The 23,675-nt window shown below is 45.7% G+C and overlaps 1 protein-coding gene across 4 annotated transcripts in view; it reads right to left on the bottom strand.

The window, feature by feature from the left end:
* The window catches only part of Parp12 (poly(ADP-ribose) polymerase family member 12), a 36,840-nt gene extending 20,896 nt beyond the window's left edge, over positions 1-15,944 (bottom strand). The window contains exons 1-6 of one of the 4 annotated variants that reach the window (XM_027391511.2): positions 15,668-15,941; positions 15,439-15,627; positions 11,343-11,478; positions 7,780-8,080; positions 2,599-2,700; positions 53-176 (exon numbers count right to left, since the gene is read on the bottom strand). In XM_027391511.2, the coding sequence (XP_027247312.1) occupies positions 53-176; positions 2,599-2,700; positions 7,780-8,080; positions 11,343-11,478; positions 15,439-15,627; positions 15,668-15,837 (1,022 nt within the window). In that variant the 5' untranslated portion in view covers positions 15,838-15,941. Of the gene's footprint in view, positions 1-52; positions 177-2,598; positions 2,701-7,779; positions 8,081-11,342; positions 11,479-15,438 lie in introns of all 4 variants that reach the window. The other 3 variants (XM_035450474.1, XM_035450473.1, XM_035450472.1) reach the window with 3 other exon arrangements.
* Positions 15,945-23,675: the final 7,731 nt, after the last annotated feature.

The following is a 23,675-nucleotide window of genomic DNA, read 5'->3' as shown; positions in this document are numbered from 1 at the left end:
ACAAAAGGCTAGATGCACAGCCTGGATGAGGAGCCCATTTTCATTCTCCTACCTCTCTTTACTGGGATTGCTATATGCCTCTTCAATAAGCTCCATGTTGCCCAAATCCTTCCATTTGCCTCCATCCAAGAACTGCCACCGATATGGCAAATGGAAATGAACTCGATAGCACTTATCTAAAACAGAAGCATAGAGCAGTAAGACACCCTGCTAATAAACATCGTGTCCCCACCTCACAGTGTCAATGGGAGTGTGCTCCTGATCTCTGACCTGACAACATTTCTGCCAAGTTACGAGGAAGTTGTGTTGTTAGTGCAGTCACACCGAGGCATTTACATACTGAAATACTATGGGTCTTACTATGTGTGTCTTCCCTTTAAAAAAAAATCATAGTGTCCCATTTAATGTGTTAGTCTAGAATGTCATTTCATGACTGTAAAGGTGATCAGAAGGAGGTCATTGGTCCCAGCCCTGCAGGTGGCAGTCAAGCCACTCCCTGTCCCTGTGTGTAGAGACAAAAGTGAATGTACATATATACATATATATACACATATACACTTAATATAGATATACACACACCAGTACACGTGTAATATCTTTCTAGACACCAAAGGACCAGGAAATCATTGTTTTTGTTTTTAGAGGACCTACCTGGCTGTTAAGGAAAAGAAGGTGATGAAGATTCATTTATTAACTATAGTTAATCCATTTTAATTTGTAGTTTAAAATAATGAATTTAAGCTACTTTAACACTTGAAAAATTAAAATTTCCTAAAATCTGCACCTTCTTTCTCAGTTCTACAGCAAGTGCTATGTTAGGGAGGACCACAGAGGAGCATCTGACATTGCACAGGCACTGTGCAGACACAGCAAAAGGTCAAGAGGCCTCAGAAAATAAGCTGGGGGTGTCCGGGCAAGGAACGCTCTTAAATCCAACAAGGCAGGACACAGCCATCTCAGGGACTTGCAACTCCCTGATTTGTACAGTTTGTGCTTATATGACTAATACTAGGCTCAGAGACTGGATTCTTCACAAGGAGTGAGCCTAACCGATAATGAATCACTGGGTCAGGGCTATAGTCATGGTCCAGAGGTTAAATCAGAATTCCTATTCCCTCCTTGAAGGGCACTAAAGGACATGATTTGAAGTAAGCAAAAAGCACCCAAGTGTTGAAATGTTATGTTGACAAACTCCAAGTACAGGCAAATCTTGGGTAGCCTGAGGGAAAACTCCCTGGAAGAAAACACTCCTAGGAACAGTATCTCCGAAATGCCCACCAGACTGAGGCCTCAGAAAGGAGCCAGGGATCCAGGCCTGTGGTTAACAGCAGGCTTGGAACTGCATGTATTTATCAGCTTCCCATAGCTGGAGGCCATCTAAACCACAGCAGCCGGTGAGAATTTTGGCACAGCAGCAGGAGCAGAAAGCAACCCTTCCGTGGTCATCTCTCCTGATCCTCCTCCTCTTTATCAACTTCCTTGCTTCTATCTAACGTTTCCCAACTCAAGGCAATCCAGGCTCTAGGCTTCCCAGGCAAGTTAAATAAATGGTATTAATTTGAACGACCATACACCCACATTCACCTCCCCTCCTTTCCTGGATTAAACCCTCCATACGAAGGGTAGAGAGAAGAATAAATTTAAGAAGCACTAGGAAGCAATGCACAGTACTACAAATAAAAAAGGACCACTGCAGAACCTCTCAACTACAAAGCCAAGCAGAGTAAAATTTAAAGAAAAAGAGAAAAAATAAAAATAAATCAATCTTTCAAAAACAAAATTGAAGGGGCTAGACAGACGGTTCAGTGGAAGAATACTGGATGCTCTTTCAGAGGACCCAGGTTCGATTCCCAGCACTGATATGTTGTCTCAAAACCTTCTATAACTTCAGTTTCCAGGAATCAGACACCCTCTTCTGGCCTCCTTGGGCACCAGACACAAACAAGGTGCACAAACATACATGCAAGCAAGCCACCCATACACATAAAATGAAATTTACTTCAAAATAAATAAAATATGTAAAACAAGTGGCACAACATACAGCAAATGTTCACCATGGGGAAAGGATGAAGGAGACGGAGGACTTGGTGCTCTGCTCTGTATCATCTAACTTCTTCACAAAGTGAAAATATAACCAACTGTTTTTATGAAAACACTGGCCCACCCAAGGACGACAGTTGTGGAAAGGGCAGATAAAGGTCCCAAGCAGGAACCACTGGCCTAATAATGAAGATGCCCTGAGCAATCCTCAGTGCTACCAAGTGATTCCTCCCCCTCAGAGAGCTCTTCCCAGTGTCTGAGACTCCCCAGGTCGACTGTCACCCTTGAGAAGTGGCAATTAGCTTCCACTGGATTGAGTAGCCCCATTTCATGAAGTCCTGTGGTCACCTACACTCACCTGGTACAGACCCAGACTGCTATATTCCCAAAAACTCATCTACAGCTTCATTTTCAAAAATTCTAACAATCCCTTCCATTGTCAACAAAGCAGATCTGGAACTAGTTTGACAAGACCCCTCCCTGTCTCTAGAGGTGCCTCAAAGCGGCTCCAGAAATGAAGAGCGGTCTCCCTCCCACGAGAGGGAAGAAGAGACTTACCTTGAAAGCTACAACTTTTCCGAATGTGGTACAAGCAAATCTGTTCACTCTCCTCCTGGCTAGGAGCGCTTGGTGACACAGAACCTGAACTGTCTTTTCTTTCTACAAACAGAAAACACCACAAAATATGTCAGTGTCCATTGATATTTTTCATGTAGTACTTCATGGAAAAAAGTAAGAAGGAATCTATTGATTTCTTCTGCACACAACAAAACTGCCCTAGGCAAACTGACAGACCTATGCTTCAACAATAAAATTACCCCAGGAACACAGTTAGGCACCTGACTTTCAGAGGGAATCCTAGAACACTCAGCATGCAGCTTTATACTAAGCCCAGGACACCACAGAGGGGTGTTTTTTTCAACTTTTACTGTCCATCCAAGTCACTAGGAAAAGAAAAATTGAAGGGTATTTTAAAAATCATATTTAGTTTCTATAGTAAAGATTTGTCAGTGAAGTCTTTAGAACTGGGTACTAACAAGAAAAAGGTAATATAAAGAAGTTTTCATCTCCAAATAAAAATATTCCTAATTTTAGTTTGCTTGTAAGCTCTTAAGACAGCATACTAAGTTCTTTCAAGTGTGCCTTTCTCATTACCACTACAAAGAATCTTTACCAATTACATTCATCCCATCCACTTAACCCAAATAAGAATAAGAAAGTCTTTCCAACCTTTCCTTACTTGCTATCCTACCACCTGTTACTATTTTATCTGCATCTTTCCTTTTCATTTTGTAAACTCCCAGATGTTCCACAGGCTGGCTCTCAAAGCCCACACCTGATCCAAGCCACGCAGAAGTGGATCCTCCTCTCATTTTTAATAAAGTCATAAACCAGATGATACTCCAAACACCATCTAAGGCAAAACCTTTGTAGTTGTGGGGATTAACAAAACATCTGAAAAGACTGGGCTGACAGGTCAGTAAGTGCCTGCCCTGCAGCTTGAGGGCCACAGTTCAATCCCCCAGAACCCACATTTTTAAAGTCTGAGTGGGGCTGGAGAGAGATGGATCAGCAGTTAAGAGCGCTAGCTGTTCTCCCAAAGGTCCCTTATTCACTTTCCAGCATTAGCAGGGTCTCCCACAATTATCTCTAACTCCAGTTCACGGATCTGACACCGTCTTCTGGTCTGTGGGCACCAGCACTCAAGTGGTGCACAGAGAAGCAAAACAGATTTACACATGTAACAAAAACAAACATTTTGGGAAGGAAAGGCAGGTGGGTTTCTGTTAAGTTCAAGGCTAGCCTGGTCTACATAGAGATCTTCCCTCAAAAACAAAACAAAACATACATAAATTTCAATACATATATATGTATGTATATTTATTTATTAAAGCTGGGCATGATGGGAATGTCTACAGTCCCAAAGGAGGTAGAGACAGACATACAGATCCCTTGGTGCTCACTGGCCAGCCAGCCTCGCCTACCTGGTGAGGCCCAGGACAATGAGAGAATTCTGTCTCAAAAAAACTAAGATGGGCAGCACTTGAGGAATAGCACCTGAGGCTGTTTTCTGTCCCCCACTCATCCTAGTGTACGTGAACTCCTATGTACACACACACACACACACACACACACACACACACACACACACACTGAAGAAAATATAAAGAAAAACTAGAAGCAGCAAGCATGATTTTTAACTATGACATTCAGGTAAGATTACAGTGGTCAATATGTTTGCTGGCAGTCTTGGCACTTACCTGATATTCTAGGAAAAGTTCTATTAAAAAAAATGTTTTCTAGCCAGGTGGTAGTGGTGCACGCCTTTAGTCCCAGCACTCGAGAAGCACAGGCAGGCGGCTCTCTGTGAGTTCAAGACCAGCCTGGTCTATAAGAGCTAGTTCCAGGACAGCCTCCAAAGCCACAGAGAAACCCTGCCTCGGAAAACCAAGGGGGAAAAACAAAACAAAACAAAAAAAACCAAAATGTTTTCTATCTCAACATCTAAATGAGTAGATGGATAAAATGATGTGTTCTATGGGGGAGGCCTGTTCTCATGTTTACAAAAGGCTGTAACTCAGGCCCAGAACAGAGACCAGCACATGGCATATTCTCAAATTTGCCAAAAAGAAAGAGCAGAGAACCGGAGTGGCCAGCCAACAGCCTCTATAATGAAATCCAAATGAACCAAGTTTTCATAATCTCCCTCAAGGGCCACATTATTCACCCACAGACCTTTAGACAGGCACAAAGGTATAAAATTAAAGCCCCAGCTACCACAAAGACTGAAGCAAAAGACCAACCACGGAGACTGAAGCAAAAGACCATGTTGCCAAATTTGAGGCCAATATGGAGAAAAGAGCAAGACATTAGCTCAAAAAAAAAAAAAAAAAAAAAAAAAAAAAAAGTAAAATCTTGTGTGCATTCTAGCTTCAAATTTTTAGATTTGTGTATTCAATTTGGAATGTTTAGAGAGGTCAGGAAACTAGAAGGGACACATGAGGAAGAGAAGAGGCCACACGGCAGGGGAGTGGTTGGAACACATGTACATGGAGGGTTAAAGGGTTAAGCAGGGACAGGGGCTGGGGATGGTGGGAGGTAAAGGGTGGGGTGATTAACTGAAACTAGGCTCTACAAAAAAGGCTTATGAAAACACACTGCTCTATAAGCTAATTTAAATTAAATATGTAATTTTTAAAAAAGGAATTTGAGTAGAGGTATATTGCAGGGATGAACAGTTCTTTCCCCCAGAACACCTGGGTTACTACATAAAAATCTCAGTCCCACGCATGGGACACCTGTGTACGAGTCATTGGTCAGGGAGGCCCCAGAGGTGCCCAGCCACCAAAACAACCAGGCTACTGTTCTTAGTTGTTCAGCATAAGTCGATGGTTGCTGAAGACACTACACACTTTGATTGGAAAACACAGAGGAAATCAAACTGGAACTGACCTGAAAACACGGCTAATTTTCACAGAGGAGGGGAAAAGTCATCAATGGAATACCCAGCACTGGATTCTGTAAGCTGCATCCTGCCAGGCAAGCTATGCCTACTGGTACAGTAACAGCACAGCTAGTAGTGGGGTGTAACAAACTGCTGTTCCACTGGATTTGGCTTGCTCTCTATAGGAGGAAATTCATGCTTGGTACTGTGAACCTAACTAAAAGCCCATGGCTGGGGAGGTCACAGGCATTAGAGGGCAACCTACTACTGCTGTTTTGCTAACTGGGCATGATGTCAAATCACCTTTTAATTCTGTATTTTATACCCACACATTAGGGCTGCTCTCAAACTTGGCTAGAGAAGATTCTTTGTGCAGTGAGCAGCAGCAGCCAATATACAATTATAACTGATCAAAGTGATGAAAATAAGTGACTGTTAAGTGCTTAGCCCTAAATAAGACATTTGTATCAACCCCCTCAAGGACCAGGGAACATAGAAAGAATATAAGAGCTGGAGGAGGGGGTGAGGACTATGAAATGCTGTGTTCTGGACACAACATGGCCATTGCACTCATGCATTCACAACAGCTATGGTTCACTTACACAAGGTTAAGTCAAGTCAACATCCCATTATGAATGGAGAGAGGCTCCAACTCCTAGCTGAGGAGCTATTGGCAACTGATTACTGCTTTGGAGAGGGAAAGTCATCTTTGGTGGTACAACCAATGGCAGTTGTTGATTTCCTGGCGATGGCCTCATGCCAACAAGTGTGCAGGCAGCTCTAACTAGATTTAATGGTAAAGACACTTGCTTCCTAGCCTAACAACCTGAGTTTCATCCCTGGGATCAAAGGAGATAAATGATTTCCACAAACTGTCCTCTGACCTACAAGCATGTACTATGACATATGCTTGTGCACACATGCTTGCACACAGGTGGTATATATTCACAAATGCACACACAAACACATAAATAAAAGTGAAATAAAATTCTTTTAAAAAATCACATAAAAGGCTGGGCGTTGGTAGCACATGCCTTTAATCCCAGCACTGGGGGGGGGGAGGCAGAGGCAGGAGGATCTCTGTGAGTTTGAGGCCAGCCTGGTTTCCAGAGTGAGTGCCAGGATAGGCTCCAAAGCTACACAGAGAAACCCTGTCTCGAAAAACCCAAAAAACCCAAAACAAACAAACAAAAAAAAAAAACAACCACATGGTGGTTCACAACCATCTGGTGCCCTCTTCTGGTGCACAGGCATACATGGAGGCAGAATGTTGTATACATAATAAATAAAATCTTTAAAAAAAAAAGTCACATAAAAGTTAGAGGGGAAAGTACTGGAAAGAGTAGGAAGGGGATTCGGGTTAGATATGATTAAGAAAATTATATATATTATATACATATAATATATATAATTTAATATATATATATTAAATTATCAAAGAATAATTAAAAAGTATTCTTAAAAAAAATTTCTACTAGAAGCTACAGATCGCTGAGCAGTTCAGAGCATCGGTTCCTCTTCCAGAGGACCTGGGTATAGTTCCCAGCACCTACTTAGCAGCTCACAACCATCTGTCACTCCAGCTCCAAGGACGCCAATGCCTTCTCCTGGCCTGTGGCCTCTGTAGGCACCAGAAATGCATGGTGCATAGACATACACCTATGAATACAAACACCTATGAATACAAAATATTTTAAAATCTCAACTGAAAAGTCCTCTGTCTACATGTTACTAAGTCTGACAGACACTTAAAAAAATCCCCCCACACTCACTCATGTTAACAGGTTACTATGAGCCAGGTACTGTCTAGATGTCAAAAAGAATCAGAGAATAAGGCCAAAAAGAATTTTTACAAGGGGGAAAATGTCTGCTGACTTGTGGAAGGAAGATGCTAAGCTAAGACCACAGAATGCCTTCTTGCATTCATTTTTAATATCAAAAAGAATGCCACCTAATGCTTTCCCCTAGAGATGTATACATCCCAACTCTAGGTCCCTCACTGAAAGGAAAAATTCTCCACAGGGTGGAAGGCAACTACACAAGGGGAGCTGACCTCACTTCAGTGCAGACACAGATCCTCTTGGATGAAAAATGCACCAACCCCAACTCACACCATCTGGAATGCCTTGTTTGACTATGTCTAGATTTCAACTCATCTTCAGAACCTCCAAGCTAGGAAAGGATCAATGGCCCTTATTAAAGTCCACAACTGCATGAAGACATATTCTATTTACTAGCCAACAAAAACCCAGGTCCTAAGCCCAGGGTCTGCAGCATTTCTCCAGCAGCCTTACCGGAAGTCCCCTGTGGACCTGCAGGAGGAGGGGACACTTTGTTGAGGGCTGAGCCCTTGTTCTTGATGTCATATGCATTCCGGTAAGTAGACAGCAGCCTGCTCACCAGCTCAGAACTTACACCCAACTTCTCCAACTTCTCCAGATTCTCAGAGTTGGTGAACTCGTGGGACCGCTTACAGCTAGTGCCAAACTTGCACTCTCCCTGTAAGTAGTACTGGCAGATATGGAGTTTAATACACTGCTTTTGAAATGAGCAAGAGCCGAAGGGTCCATCGCCTTTGTTGTAATGTAGGCAGATCTGGTGACAAAGAGGAAAAGACATCATTCCATGAACACTGTACACAGCACACCTCCTCAATAGCCATGCCATGGGGTAGAGAGGGCCTCAAGGTCAATGTATTATCTCACCATTCACACGGGCCAGAGAGCTCATCTCTCACTTAAGTCAGGGATACCAAAATGTGCCCTAAGATATACTCTGAACAAGACCCTCCCCTGGGAAGATCCACAGATCTTCAAAGGAACCAGAGCAGTAGCAGCCTCCTATTTACCCCAATCTAACTACCTTTACCCCCACACATAGCCTCACCAAACCAAATACCCCTTACTAGTTCATTTCTCCCAATTTTCCTTTCTAAATTCAAAGTTAGAGAGGTTCTGAGGGCTAAAGCATCTCAGAGAAGGCCAAATAACACCCCTTCATTGTTGTGGAAAATTATTTTAAGGTGTGTTATATTTGTTTATGCTGTGGAACATTTGTTTTAATGATGCAAAGATGTGTTGCATTCTCTCTCTCTCTTTTTTTTTTTTTTTTTTTTTTTGGTTTTTCAAGACAGGGTTTTTTCTCTGGGTAGCTTTGGAGGCTGTCCTGGAACTAGCTCTTGTAGACCAGGCTGGTCTCGAACTTACAGAGATCCTCCTGCCTCTGCCTCCAGAGTGCTGGGATTAAAGGGGTGTGCCACCACTGCCCAGCTGTGTTGCATTCATTCTTTTATGTTGCATTTGCTTAGCTCCGTGAAGCTGTGCTAATTTGCCTGTCTAAAACACCTGATTGAGCTGAACAGCCAACAGATAGGCAGGAGCGGGAAAGGTGGGCTGACAGGCAGAGAGAATAAATATAAGAAATCTGATAAAAAGAAACAGGAAGAAAGAGCAAAAGAGAACAAGGAAGATGCCAGGGGCCAACCACTCAGCCAGCCACAGAGTTAAGAGTGAATGCAAGATATACAGAAGCAGAAAAGGAAAAATCCCAGAGGCAAAAGGTAGTTGGGGATAATTTAAGAAAATCTGGATAGAAACAAGCCAAGCTAAGGCTGGGTATTCATAATTAAGAATAAGCCTCGTGGGTCGGTGGTGACATATGCCTTTAATTCCAGCACTAGGGAGGCAGAGGCAGGCGGATCTCTGTGAGTTCGAGGCCAGGCTGGTCTACAGAGAGAGTGCCAGAACAACTTCCAAAGCAACAGAGACACCCTGTCTCAAAATAAATAAATAAATAAATAGATAGATAGATAGATAGATAGATAGATAGATAGATAGATAGATAAGCCTAAGCCGCTGTGTATGATTTATTTGAAAAGAACAAAAAACAACCACCAACAATACTTCATTTTTCAATGGACCTAGCAGACTCCAAAGCTCAATAGCCAGGGCCAACAATATGGCTCCACAGGTAAAGGTGCCCGCTGCTCAGGTAGGTAGGAAGAAGAACTGCCTGGAGCTGTCCTCTGAACTCCCCACTGTGGCACGCTCACTCACACTCACCCTCGTACACATCTATCTGTTCATGCCCCCACTCCCATCAAGTTTAATCAATTATATTAAAATATCCTCAGCTAGCCCCAGTCACTGTATCTGCTATTTGCTCAACTGGGCTGCTGGCAAACCTGCAACTTTTTTCTGGGCTGACCCCAACCTACATAACTGAAGAAAGAACTACATCACAATACACAACTACAAACTGGCAACTTGAACCTCAATCAACTGCTCCTTCTCTACACTTGAAATACTTCAACATGGCAACTGGCCCACCTACTCGATTCCTAGACTTACTTTTCACACACTGTAGGAAACCCCTTAAGAGCTTCAGAAGCAGAACTCACTTTTCTTTCAAGGGTTCCACTCTACAGATGGTCTACCCAAGGGAAAAGCCAGCTATCAATTCTGACAAGTGCATTGGACAAGCCACCCACCAGTTTTAAGATTCTGTTTTTTTAATCTCTAAAATGGGTAGGATTCCACCAATGTCACAGAGTTGTGATTACTAAACAGGAAAACGCATGCCAAACAATGCTGGCAGATAAGGGGTGCCAGACTGCCCTCATCCTCACTTAACTTCCAGTGCCCAGGACAGGCCTCATCTACCCCAAAGCACCTCTCCCCACAACCCAGAGTGTGGACTCTCACAGTATCTCAGACATCACCCTGAATCATCCTGCCGCCTTCTTATCCCATCCTTTGATTTGCCTCCTTTCAGAGCAAAGCAGGGTCTTTTATCTCCTGATCACAGTGCCTAACCAAAATGGCTATTCCAGAAATTTAGCTCAATTAAATCAATATGAATTTTCAAAAGGCTAATATAAAAAGTTAACATTTATTATGTGCCACTCATGCTACATTTCCATTTCTCAAATGGGTAACAGGAATTGTTTAATGTGGAAATACCTACATTAAAAATATGCCAACCTAATTTGTTAGCTCAAACCAGTAACAGTGCCAAAGTGTCCCATGCAACCTGTCCAACCTAGGGAAAATACCCTACTCAGATCTGCTGGAGACACTCAAGGCCCAGAGGAGCCCTCCAGAGCCAGGGTCCTGCTCACACTGAGGCCTTACCCAGCACAATGGAGCACAACACTACCCTAAAGCCTACTCTGGTGAGTCCCACAGCACCCCTCCAGCAGCACCTGTGAGCCCGGCAGACCTGCTCTCGGAAGCAGGAAGCATGTTATAGTCCATCTCCTACCCAGCCTTCCTTCCTTCTCCCCTGCCAGCAATGTCATTCCTACCCTGCTGCGGTTCCCTAGCCAACAAAGCTTATGTGCTGTGTCTTCACCCACCAATCGATACAGGTAATGCAATAAGCTTACACAAACTCAGACTGCATGTCAGCCAAAGTACAAATTCTCCTGGGTACCAGAGAGAGTGGCGAAAGTACTGAGTGACTGTTGGGAAGTTCTGGAAGGCACTCATAGACCAATGAGTCAGACATAAGGTTCCAATTCCTGCTATTCAGGAACAGGCCAACTGGGGTCCCTCATTCTGCTTAGTTATAAATAACACTTGCTTCAGGCACTAGCCAACCTCACTGAGGAGCCAAACCAACTGATAGGGAAGGAAAAGTTTCAACAGACGCCAAGATCAGCAGAGCTGGATAATAAATCTGACATATTTAATTAGCAAAGCTCGATATTAAATCCAAGTCTCCTCCATGCAATGAATGGCTCTTGATCAAAATGATGTTCTCAGCTCTCTTCAGGGCCGAGTCATCTATCTTCCAACCATCTGGCTTCTCCTATTACTTGCAAATAAGACCTCAACCCCATCCCTCTGGCACTCACTTCTGGTAAAAGCCAGGGGTCATTCTGAACCAAGAGCTGGCAAAGCTCACTATAGGTGAGGTGGTCAACACCATGAGTTTTCAGCACACTCAGGTTGTGATCAGTCTTCAAGTCATGACCATTCCTACAGCTCTTCCTGCAAAGAAGCAAAGACGGTGTTACAGGCTAAATCTGATCTCCCCCAAACTCCCCTATAAGAGCTCCAACTTCCAGATCCTTAGGACGCTTTTGGAGATAGGGTCATTAGAGAGGTAATTAATTACAATGAGGTCATTAGAGTAGCCCAACCCAAAATGACTGATGTCCTTTAATAAGAAGGAGACTAGAGCATAGATCCACATAGAGAAAAGGTCTATGAGAACCCCAGAACCGAGGAGGCCACCTGAAAGCCTAGAAAAGCAACCTTAGAAGAAACCTACCTCCCCAACACCTCATCTCAGAATTCCATCCTCCAGAATTATGAGAAATACATTTTTTGTTGTTTAAGCCTCCTGGTCTGTCAGGTATTATAGCATAAACACTCAGAAGCTGAGGCAGTGGGATTACAAATACTAGACTAGCTGGACAGCATAGCAAGCCTTTGTGAAGGAAGGGTGGCAGGAAAGAGAAGGAATGGAGAAGAGAGGAGAGAAGAGGGAGGGAGGGAGGGAGGGAGGGAGGAAGAGGGAGGGAAGGAGAAGGAGGGAGAAAGGCCAGGCCACCCAAGCTATGGTACTTATGGCAGACTTAGGGAGCTGGTGAAACCATTCTCATGGCAATTTTTCACAAACACTTCCTGCTCCTACTTATAGGCAGCAGAGGAAAAACAGCTATGCATGAAAACCTGATTACTGACCAGGAAGAGATGACACTGGACAATATACAGGGCCCAAACAACACTTCTCAGGGCCATTGTGCAAAGAAGTCTCACAGCACACTGACCACTCAGTCAGCACTTAAACATGGAGTTAAAACCTGAGTAGGGGCAGGGCATGACAACACATGCTTTTAATCCCAATAAGGCTGGCAGATTTCTGTGAGTCAAGACCAGCCTGGGCCAAATCGTGAGTTCCAGTACAGCCATGGCTATGTAGAGACCATGTCTCACACACCTACCCCACCACACACACACACACGGCAAAACCAAACAAAACGCCTGAGCAGAGGGTAGAGAGATGGCTCAGCAGTTGAGAGCACTGCCCTGCTCTTCCAGAGGTCCTGAGTTCAATTCCCAGCACCCATGCTGGGAGTCTCACTGGCACCCTCTTGTGGCCTTTGTGGGCACCTGCACTCAAGTGCATAACTCCCTCCACTCTAGCCCCCGCCCAGATGCATAATTAAAAATAATAAAAGTAAATCTTTGTTTAAATGCCAAGCAGAGTGACTCATGCTTACAGGAAAGTGTACATGCTGACACAACCAGTCCTGGGTGCAGCCTTTTGCAGCTCCCCTCCTCCACACTTTGAACCCACAGCATCTGGTGAGCACTGATCCACCAGGCACCGCACTCCACCCTAAGGACCCAGGGACAAACCCTTTTCTCCTACTAGCTCCCCTGCAGATCAAACACTTGACTTCTCTCTAGCACCTGGTGAATGTAACAGACAAGAACTCAAATGTGGAGGGGAAAGTTCGAGATCAGCTGTATTAAGAAAACAGTAGCACAAATAAAAGGGCACTGCAGAGTCTGGACTGGAGAGAGAACTAAGTGACCAGGAGAGGCTACTGGAAAGTATAAAACAAGCCAAATACTCACAGGGTTAGGAAAAAGCTGACAGCAGGAGGAGGAGGAGAAAAGAAAGGAAAATAAATTGGTGCTGTCGATACCAAATATACCAAATAACTGCAATGACAACTAACATTCTCCTGGCAACAGGGGCTGCCTAAATGTCTCATGAGTTAACTATTCAGACCTCAATGAACCTGTGAGGTAATGGTCTTATCTTCCTTAGGGAACTTAAGCCACTTGCTGAGATTACCAGCCAGCAAAGAGCACAGCTGGGTTGAAACAAGGTGAGACTAGCTCTTATCACCAGAACACTGCCTACTGAGCACAGCTCTTAAGTCAAGGACTGAAGATGCCTTTCGGGTTTGTTTCTCATAGAGCTAACCCTGTAATCAAGAAAACAAGAAAAGTAACAGGAAAGTACAGCTAATCACTCACTTTCCACTTCCCCTCCAAAAAAAAAAAAAAAAAAAAAAAAAGTTTTAGGTAGTTTAGGAAACTACCCAGTACCAAGCATGGGATAAGTCACAGGAGAAAAATGAGGAACATCCTCAGCCACCTAGGCCAATAAGTATCAGATGCCGAAATTTCCAGTACAAAACTGGAACCCAAATTTGGGAATTGGCATAAGAACAGATCTTCCTCCAGGTGGCTCCAAAGCTACAGAGAAACCCGGTCTGGAAAAACCAACAACAAGCCAGGCGGGCATTGGTGGCCATTGGAGGCCCACGCCTTTACTCCCAGCACTCGGGAGGCAGAGGCAGGTGGATCTCTGTGAGCTTGAGGCCAGCCTGGTCTCCAGAGCGAGTGCCAGGATAGGCTCCAAAGGCACACAGAGAAACCCTGTCTTGAAAAGAAAAAAAAAAAAAAAGCCAACAACAACAACAAAAAGAACACATCTCCCTTCCATGATTATTTTACCAATTAAGCACAGTATAAAGATTCAGCAAGCAGGTGCAGTGTTGCATTGCTTTAATCCCAGAAGCAGGCAGATCTTTGTGAGTTAGTTGCGGGCCAGCCTGATCTACATAGTAAGTTTCAGGCCAGTCAAGCCAACAAAACGAGCTGGTCTCAACTTCATTCATTCACAGCCATGCCTGTCATTGTACCCACCCAGTCACCACTTGCTATGTACCCACTTTCTCAGAGCTTGCTGCTCCTCTTTCACCCAGAGACACCGCCTTCTTGCTTGGCAGACTTCCATCTCTGTAGGCCCACCTTCCCCTCAGATCTGATCACTCCTGTGACTGGGGCCACAGGATCTACCACCTAGCAGCTTCCAAATCAGCACCTAAAGGTTCAGTCTGCCTTTTAAACAACAGAACGCAAACCCTCCCCTGCCTTCAGTCCACAGAGGGAGCAGAAACATGAGTCGACATTTCTCCCACAGCCTCTCTCCACACTACCATCCTCTCCTTCAACTTCCCCAAATTTCTCTCACACACATTCTTCATCAAGTCCTAATCGGAATTATTTCTGGATAGCCGAGTCCTAGAGACCACGCTAGCCAGGCCGTACCCCTTGGGTAGGGTCGTGAGTCAGCTTAATTTCTAGTAGGTGGGATATGTCTACTGTGTTACAGCAAAAGGAAGCAGAGAGGAAGAAACTAGTTCTCCTAGATAACTGGACTAACTTGGCAGCAGGCAGTCTCAACGTCTTCTGCTAACTCATCATCCACGCCATTCCCCAAACATCCTCCTGCAATGCAAACCTGATAGCTGCCATCTAACAAGCGCCATCACCGCCTTCAAGGCGAGGCCCAAATTCTTGTAATCACAAATTCCACTAATCACGTACTATACGCAGGTGCAAGTGGCGAGAAAGCCAACCCAGACTAAAGACAGTGTGACGTGCAAGAGTGAAGAGGAAGGGCTCAAAGAGGACATCATCTTTCACTGCTGCCCGAGACACTGAAGAAAAAAAATCAGGAAGGGCATTCCAGACAGGGCAAGGCCACCAAATGAACCGAGGCTGGGGATGGGGAGTGTGGAAGGCACCCAAGAGGGCTAAGAGGCAGCGAGGACCACCTCCCCCGAGGACCTTGAGAACTGAGTTTCGGCTTCTAAGCAGGCAAATAGGGAGTTGGGTGGAACTTTTCCCAAGGCTTCCTTACGGCTGCGTTTGTGAGCCTTGCCGCCTCTGCCCCCTCAAAGCTACCTCAACTCCCCCCACCGCCCCGTCCGGGAGCCGCACCGCCACGCTCAGGTGTCGCTCCCGGTACCAGATTCCATCTGAGCCGCTCCATCAGCCCACCCCGCGCCAGCCACTAGGAAGGTGCTCAGTGAACGTTCTTGCGAGGGAAGGGCAGGCAAGGCCGTGGAGCGGCCGGTCCCCTAGCCGGGGGCGGCAGTGGAGGCCGGGGAGTGGCGGGGCGCGGGGTCCCCCCCTTACCCGGTCTTCAGGAACTTGCAGGCGCCGTAGATGAGGAACTTGCAGAGATGCAGCTGCGAGCAGAGCCCGGTGCAGCTGGGCTTGGGGCCCTGGTGCGCGCGGCACAGGCGCAGCGACGACACAGCCACCACCACGCGCTCCGAGGACGCCGAGGCGGCGGCGGGGGCGGCGGCGGGGGCGACGGCGGGGGCGGAGGGGGCGGCGGCGGGGACCGGCCCGCGCCCGCCGCCGCGAGGCCACCACGAAGCGCCCGCGGTCCCGCAGCAGCCGCTCCAGCGCGTCGGCGCCCAGGCTCCCTCGCAAGCGGCGCCGCAGCTCCGCCAATTCCAAGGACCCCCCGGCCGCGCACAGCACCTGGGTCACCTCCGCCACCGCCACCACCACCGCGGCCTGGGCCATGGCCGTGGGACCGAGGCTGGCGCGGACGAAGACGGCTGCGGCGCGCTCGCTCGCTCCCTCGCTCCCTCTCTCGCAGGCTCGCAGGCCCGGCCCCGCCGCTCCAACGCAGGAAGGGAGCCGCTGAAAGGAAACGAAACCGAAAGCCGGGCCCCGGTGGGGAAAACAGGAGCCGCGGGCCTCGCCACGCCCCCCGGGCCGCAGCTGAGGAGCCGGCGCCCTCGCCTGAGGGCCCGCAGCTGGGGACCGCGCGGGCTCGACGGCCGCCGGCCCGCGAGCGAGCGAGAGGAGTGCGAGCGAGCGAGCGAGCGCGCGCACTGAGCCCCCAGCCCGCCCGGTCCGGCCCGGCCCGGCCCGGCGCGCCTTCGAGGCGTCGCGCGGCGGGAGACGCGCGCGGCTTCTCCTCAGCAGGCCCGGTCCGCGTCTGAGGGCGTCGTGGCCGCCCGCGCTCTGTGAGGCGAGGCCGGGCTGCCTTCAGTCAACGACCTCGACAGGCCGAGCGAAGAAGTTTCCAGACGGTTGGCGTAGGCTGGGGGGGGGGGCGCCCCGTCAGCGGCGGCGGCGGCGGCAGCGGCAGCGGAGCGGCGTCTTCAAGGGGCTCGCAAGCGGCCCAGACAAACGCGGAAGCGGGGACGGGGCGGGGCCGGGGCCGGGGGGCCTGGGCCCGGAACAGACGGAAACAATCGCTCGGAATTGAGAGACCCGACCCGACCCGACCCGACCCGAGGCTACTCGGGCGTCAGCGCTCGCCGGCTCGCTCGCCCGCTCGCCCGCTCGCCCGCTGGCCTGCCCGCCGGCGGCTGGTTCCCACACTTTGAAAGAGCAGGTAACGTCCTTAAAAGGGGGCGGACCCGCCTTCCCTCGCCCCCTTTTGCGTGTGTCCGGATCCCTCGCCAGAAAGGGCTCTCCTGTGTGACACCGGAGAACTAAACGTTCCTGGAGTCAGTGAGCGGGAAGGAAACACCTGTTGGCGCCCCCGTTCCCTCCTCCGGGGGGTCTTCCCAGAGAAGAAAGTGTCAGTACCCACCAGAAAAGACTGAGGACCTTACATAGCCTGTTGTGTTAAACCTGTGTCTGTGACTTTGGAGGGAGAAGACACCGCTGTGGGCCTGGACTTTGGAGCACTGGCGGTCCCAGTTCCCTGCACCCACAGGGCAGCTCCCAACTCCCAACTGCCTGTACCCTATCCTCCTCTGGACTCCTCGGACACCAGGCACACAAAAGACATACATACAAGCAAAACGCTCATACACTTGAAAAACAAAACAATTGTTTTAAGCCAGGTGTAGAGAGGCACACCTTTAATCCAGCACTTGGGAGACAGAGGCAGGCGATCTCTTGAGTTCTAGGCCAGCCCATACTTGAGAGTATGCATTCCGGGAGGGTGTTTGTGTGTGAACCTGGAGGAAACAGCACTTTGGTTACAATGGAGTGGGTGTAAGAGCTGTGGGGAAAGAAGAAAACGGAGAGTTGATGGAGAAAATTGGGAGATGAGTACTTACAAACTTAAAATGAGTATAAAATACTACAAAAAAAAAAAAAAAAAAAAAAGGAGAGCTGAGGGTACAGGCCCTGCGTTCAATCCTCAGGAAGGTGGGGGAGCTTTACTACAAAAATGTAAGAATGAAGGGAAGTGGGATTCGACCAGTTGGCCAGCCCCAGGTTCCAGAGATCCAGAGACCGCTTAGCAGAGAAAAGTGCTTGCTGTACAAGCCAGCCAACCTGAAGTGGATCCCTAAAACCCTGGCAAAAGTGGATGGAAAAGACCCAAATCCCAAAAATTGCCCTCTGCCTGCCAACGTGTGTGCTGGGATACACACATGCATACACACAAACTAAAATATTAAAGTGGACAGCTCCTGAGAAATGACACCCAGGTTTGACCTCTGACCTACACATGTATGCACACACCATAAGAAACAGGGCATGCTGGCGCTGTAACTCAGTGGTAGGCTATATAAAGCAGGCAACACTAGGCGCAATGCTCAGTGCTCAATGCTCCCCCCACCAAAAAACAAAAATAAATAAATATAAAGAAGACTAGATTGCAAGAAGGACAAATAAAAATGGATTAGGGATGGGGTGTAGGGTAATTCTTTTCTTGGACGAAATCGTGGTTTTGATATTTCGATTGTTAATTTTTTTTTTTGCTTAAACATCTGTTTACTTGTACTTTTGACATTGCTTTCTAATAATGCCTTGTTATTTTCAATTTTGCACGTCAAACAAGTGCTGTTCCACAAAAGTTCCCCCATTTTAATATGACTGGCTAAAAAGGCAATGAGGGTAAAAAATAGTGGATAATTCTGTAGAAGCAGTGAAGAAGCTGAGCAATACTGTTATTTTTTTTTCAGAGCTTTTGAAGTTAACTAAAGACTTGCAGTAACTTTTACTCCAGAGTAAAAGCAGCCAAATCTCAGCAGTCCTTGTAGCGTTTTCTCTTACTCGAGTTATATCTTGCCCCCTGAAGCTCTTTGATATGCTTGAGAAATGACAATCACATTCGTAGTATCTGTACCAAGAGAGTAGACCCAGCTGGAGCGCTATCAAAGGCGAATCCCAAGGACGACTGTGGAGGGCCTCCTAACAAGGCATGTCTTTATGTGGCCTCATCAAATGCCCCTGTCCTCCTAAGAGGACACAAATATCAAATATTTTAATATCATGGCTGAAGCAATGAGTAAGTGTTGTAGAATGGTGTGAGTTCCTGTGGCTGTGTGGATGAAGACACAAGGCACTTTAAGAATGATTTTAGCCTTCCGGCTGCAGGGGAGCTCAGCCACTCTCAGACTGAGCCACCTTCTCTTCTCTTAGCCAAGGGCCTTATTAACTTATTTATTTATTCTTAATGTTTTTTTTATTGTTCTCCAATTTACACCTTTTCAAGTTGATTTCTGTATCCCCAAAACATCCTAAGTTTCCAAAGGGACAATGTCAAATGCAAATTCTCGATTAAAGAGTATCACAGTGTTGTGGATTTTTCCCAACTAAATTTTAACTCAGACAGGGTTCATGTATGTTAAGCAGAAGGTGCTAAAGACAAAGGGCAGATTAAAGCTACTTGCCTACTTTCAGGAACCAGCTGCGGCGTTCTCCCTACAGATAACAGTTGAGGAAAGCCATAGACTAACCAAAGAGCTGAACAATTAAGGGCTTTGAAAAGTGCCAGCATATTGTAGGGACCCACACAGGCATAGGACCACTCAGATACTCGGGAGGTTCTACCTGACACTCAGGCTCTGTGCAAGCTGGAAACAAAAGCTAGGTATACTTGGAAGCTGCCTGGCTGTTGAAGGCATATATATACCAAAATAGTCATAGAGCTCCTTGACAAAGACTAAGATGCATATTGGCTCCTGGTGCTTAAGGTAGTCTCTAGCCAGTCATTTGCCAAGAGGTAAACTAACCAAGTAGAAACTTTAGTCACACATGGTGCAGACGCACACTTTACGAAACTAGGTCGGGTTGGGCGGTAATGGTACATGCCTTTGATCCCAGCACTTGGGAGGCAGGGGCAGAGGCAATTGGATCTCTGTGAGTTTGGGGCTAGCCTGGTCTACACAGTGAGTGCCAGGACAGCCAGGGCTGTAACACATAGAAACCCTGTCTCTAAAAACCCCAAACAAAACAAAATTAGACTGGAATAGTCACTAGGCAAACACAGCAACTAGTTCAACAAGCAACAATAACCTCAGGAAAGGAAGAAAATATGACTTTGGGAGCTGTCAGGTTATTTGAAATGTCCATCTCCAAATACATTGTGAGATATGTAAAGAAAGAAAGTGTGACCCAGACAAAGGAAGTAAAAGCTAGTAATGCAAACCGCTCTTAGGGGCTGGAGAGATGGCTCAGCAGTTGAAAGCACTGGCTCCTCTTCCAGAGGGCTCAGGTTCAGTTCCCAGCACCCACGTGGCAGCTCACGACTCCAGTACCTGGGAATCAAATGCCCTCTTTTAGTCTCCTTGGGCACCAGGCTAGATGCACAGATGCACGTGAACAAACACCGTCAGTTGTAGCAACCTGTGCATCGTAGAAAAGAGAAGGCTGTTGAAGGAATGTTGGCCCAAACCCTTTAAATTTGATGGAAGCCATGACGCATCTAAAGTCTGTAAGCTCAGGGTGATTATTGTTAAAGGTAAAAGCGGCAAAGTAGAAAAGGAGAGGCAGCTAATTGATTGTGTCCCGAGGAGCCTCAACAGCTGATGTCTAATCAGAACCATTGCACATTAGAAGGTGGTGTGATGGCATGTTCAGGGTGCCCAGGGAAGGCAGAGAACCGTTCTGTGAACAGAAGAACTATCTTTCACATATGAAGGCACTATCAGATAAACCTGCCCAAGTGCACTGGAGATGCTTCCGCAGTTAAGAGCATGGACTGCTGTTGCCAAGGACCCGGGTTCAGTTCCCAGCAACCACATGACACATCCACTTGCAACTGCAGCATCAAAGGATCTGATGCACACGCGCACACATGCACACTAAAAATAATAAATTTTAAAAAAAACAGACTTAGTTGCTACGATTAAAATACTAAAGGGAGTCTTTGAAAGGAAAGCCATCAGATTCTTTTGAAGAAATAAAAAGCACCAGTAAAGGTAATTATAGGTAAATGAAAAGTTTGTCACTCCTCCATTTGATTTTAGAGATGATAATTACAAATATTGCAAATTATAAATGCAGGGCTCAGGGGTTAAGCTGCTCTTCCAGATGACCTGGGGTTCAATCCCCAGCACCTACATGGTAGCACACAATTGTTTGTAACTTCAGTCCCAGGTGATCTGATGCCCTCTTCCTGCCTCCTCACTCATATACATAAAATAAAGCCTAAAGGGTTTACAGATTATAACAATGCACAGATCGTGTAAAGAATGTCCTCTGGCTTTGATGGAATCAAACTAGAAATCAATATCTGACACAAATGTCGGGAATTCACAAATGTGGAAATTATACAGCATGCTCTTAAATCATAAGTTAAAGGAGGAGGCTAGAAAATGCTTTAAGACAATCCAAAATAAGGGTTGCAGAGACAGCTCAGAGTATTTGCTTCTCTTCTAGAGGACCCAGGTTCAACTTTTTAGCAACTACATGGTGGCTCACAACTATGACTCCGGTTCCAAGGGATCCAATACCTTCTGGCCTCTGAGGACACTGCGTGCCTGTAGTGAACAGACATACATGCAATCAAAACACCTGTACATACAAAGTAAGCACTTGAAAAAAAGAATAAAAACTTGTGAGGTGTAATGAAAACAATGTTTAGGGAAAATGAATAGCTGTCAGTGCCTACACTGAAAAGATGTCAAACCAATGGCCTAATACCCTACCTTAGAAACTAGAATAATAATATTCAAAAAAAGGAAATAATACAGATGAGAGTAGAAATACAATAGAGACTAGAAAAATAATACAATGAATCATTAAAGCCAAAACTTAGTTCTTTAATATTTAAAAAAAATTACCAAATCTTTACCTAGAATGACAAAAAAAATTATTAGTAACCAAGACTAAAAGGGGTCACTATTACTGAATTTACAGAAATAAGGGTTATAAAATATAAGTTATGTTTTCTAGTTTTTGTATTTGATGCTTGGACCTCTGGACAGACGACTCACGGGTGGATTGCCTTTCACTTGCAAAGCACTGATCTGAACTACTCCTACAACCACCTCTTTCTTTGCCATAGTTTACCTTGGGCTCTAACTCCCTGGGCAGTTATTTCCCTTCTTTAATTGTCCCAGGTCTAGGTTTCAGACATTGAGAGAGCCAGCCCTTATATTCCCCACAGGCTGGTGAAATTATTCAAATTAGGCTATCCTAATTTACCCCTCATCACCTGTTCTTTCTCAAGGACATCTCTCACAGTAAAGGCTCTTTCCCCTGCTCTCTGCCTCCTGACTGGTATTTCCCTGTGTCTTCCTGAATGGCAGGATGTGCTTATTTCTAGAGCTCTCTCAATATAAAAAGACCACTCATGACATTCCTGTCTTGTCATACTAAACAAAATGAATCCTGAATATAGATTTTTAGTTACATTTATTTAGTGTGAGTGTAAAATGACACGTCATGGCACACATGGAGATCGAAGGACAGCTTATAAGAGTAAGTTCACTCTTAGGTCATGAGGCTTGGCAGCAAGCACTTTTACAAGGTGTCTTTGTTATCTATTAGTCATCATTTTGGGGTTGTTCTTTAATGATTTTTTAAATTACATCATTATTCCCATTCCTTTTCTCTCTACAGCTCCTCCCGTGTACGCCCCTCTCCCCAGTTTCTCTCAAATTCATGGTCACATGTGCGCACGACTGTGTGTATGTGTGTGTGTGTGTGTGTGTGTGTGTGTATTTACAATAGTATCAAAACTGGGCCAAGGGTATAATATACATTTTATATATTCATATATCCCTAAATACATCAATTATATATTTTTAAATATATAAATATAACTATCAGTCTCTATAGTGGCACTTAAATGTCTGTGATTTCGAGACTGACCATTTTGTATTGGATAACTAATGGGAGCAGGTGTTCTTGCCCGGGGAAGACAATTTCTCCTGCTCACAGCATTTCTTAGGTGATGATAGTGACTATTCAGAGGTTTAAGATAGAACAAAATACAGTAAAAAGTCCAAGTGGAAATGTTCAGCAGACACTTGGACTGTGAGTCTAACATTTATAGAAGAGGTCAGTACTAGAATTTTGAAATGCAAATGGCATTTGAATCCACAAGGCTGGATGAGGTCATCCCAGAAGAGAATATGAATTTAGAAGAAAAGGATTTCAAGAAACTGCCCTGTTAGTGGAGAAAAAAGGGACTGAGAGCTACGAACGTTTAGGAGAAGCCAGTGGGGATGAGAGAATGGAGAATATGGGATCATGAAGTCAAATATTTCTATATTTTAATAAGGGATAATCAGCTACATTGAATACTACCAAGAATTAAAGAGGATATAAATATATATTGCGGCACCTCCAAACTTTGTAGCTAATACTAATGATTCTTTTTTTCTTCAGAGGTCTGAGTTGATAGGGCTCTCCTGGGTAATTAGTTCTTCCCCTGGTACATTTAAAACCTGTGGCTGCACTCAGCTGGAACCCTCGCTAGGATGAGCTGATCCACCTTTTCCCCTATCCTTTAGCACCAGTCTCTCCTCTCTCTCCTCTCACCGCTTAGAAGCCTAGCCTGAGCTTCTTTAGAGTTTGCTGGTGGCTGACGAGAACAAGCCCCATGTGCATGTGTTTGTCAGGTTTCTGGTTTTTCAGAGCAGTTCTTGGCTCTACTCTCAGTCATCCTGTACAAGGAACGGCTCACCGGGGCTGGGCCAGAGAGAATGCTCAGCAGTTAAGAGCAGTTCCTGTTCTTTCAGAGGACCCTAGTTCCATTCCCACTTATAACTGCCTGTAACTCCATGTAGTGCATACACATACACACACACACCATTTAAAAATAGTAACAAAAACAAATCTAAAATAATGGCTCATATTAGCACCCAAGCAGCTTTCTCAGTCTGCTTTCCATAAGACATTGACAGCCAAGGAGACTGAATTCTGTCTAGCACTGTATCTTTTTCTGAGCTGGTACAGTTTAGGTTTTCTGTGTGCTGAATTACAATCTACCCCAGCAGACAAAAGCCACATCCGTGACACTTTTTGAAACAAGTCTTGCTTTACTTTGGCCTTTATGTCAAAATAAATGCCCTTCAGATTCTACACCATTAGCTACTCTGATTTCAAAAGTGAAGCTACCTTTCACCACCAGGCCCTATATATTGGCCAGGGCCTGAGGGGAGGGTACAGGGACTAAAGTCCCCAACCCCTCTTGCTCTGCTTACGTGCAAATGGTA

Source organism: Cricetulus griseus, assembly GCF_003668045.3.
Source record: "Cricetulus griseus strain 17A/GY chromosome 1 unlocalized genomic scaffold, alternate assembly CriGri-PICRH-1.0 chr1_0, whole genome shotgun sequence".
Classification (NCBI taxonomy): domain Eukaryota; kingdom Metazoa; phylum Chordata; class Mammalia; order Rodentia; family Cricetidae; genus Cricetulus; species Cricetulus griseus.
Note: the sequence above shows the minus strand (reverse complement) of the source record. Positions and strands in the feature narration are given on the sequence as shown.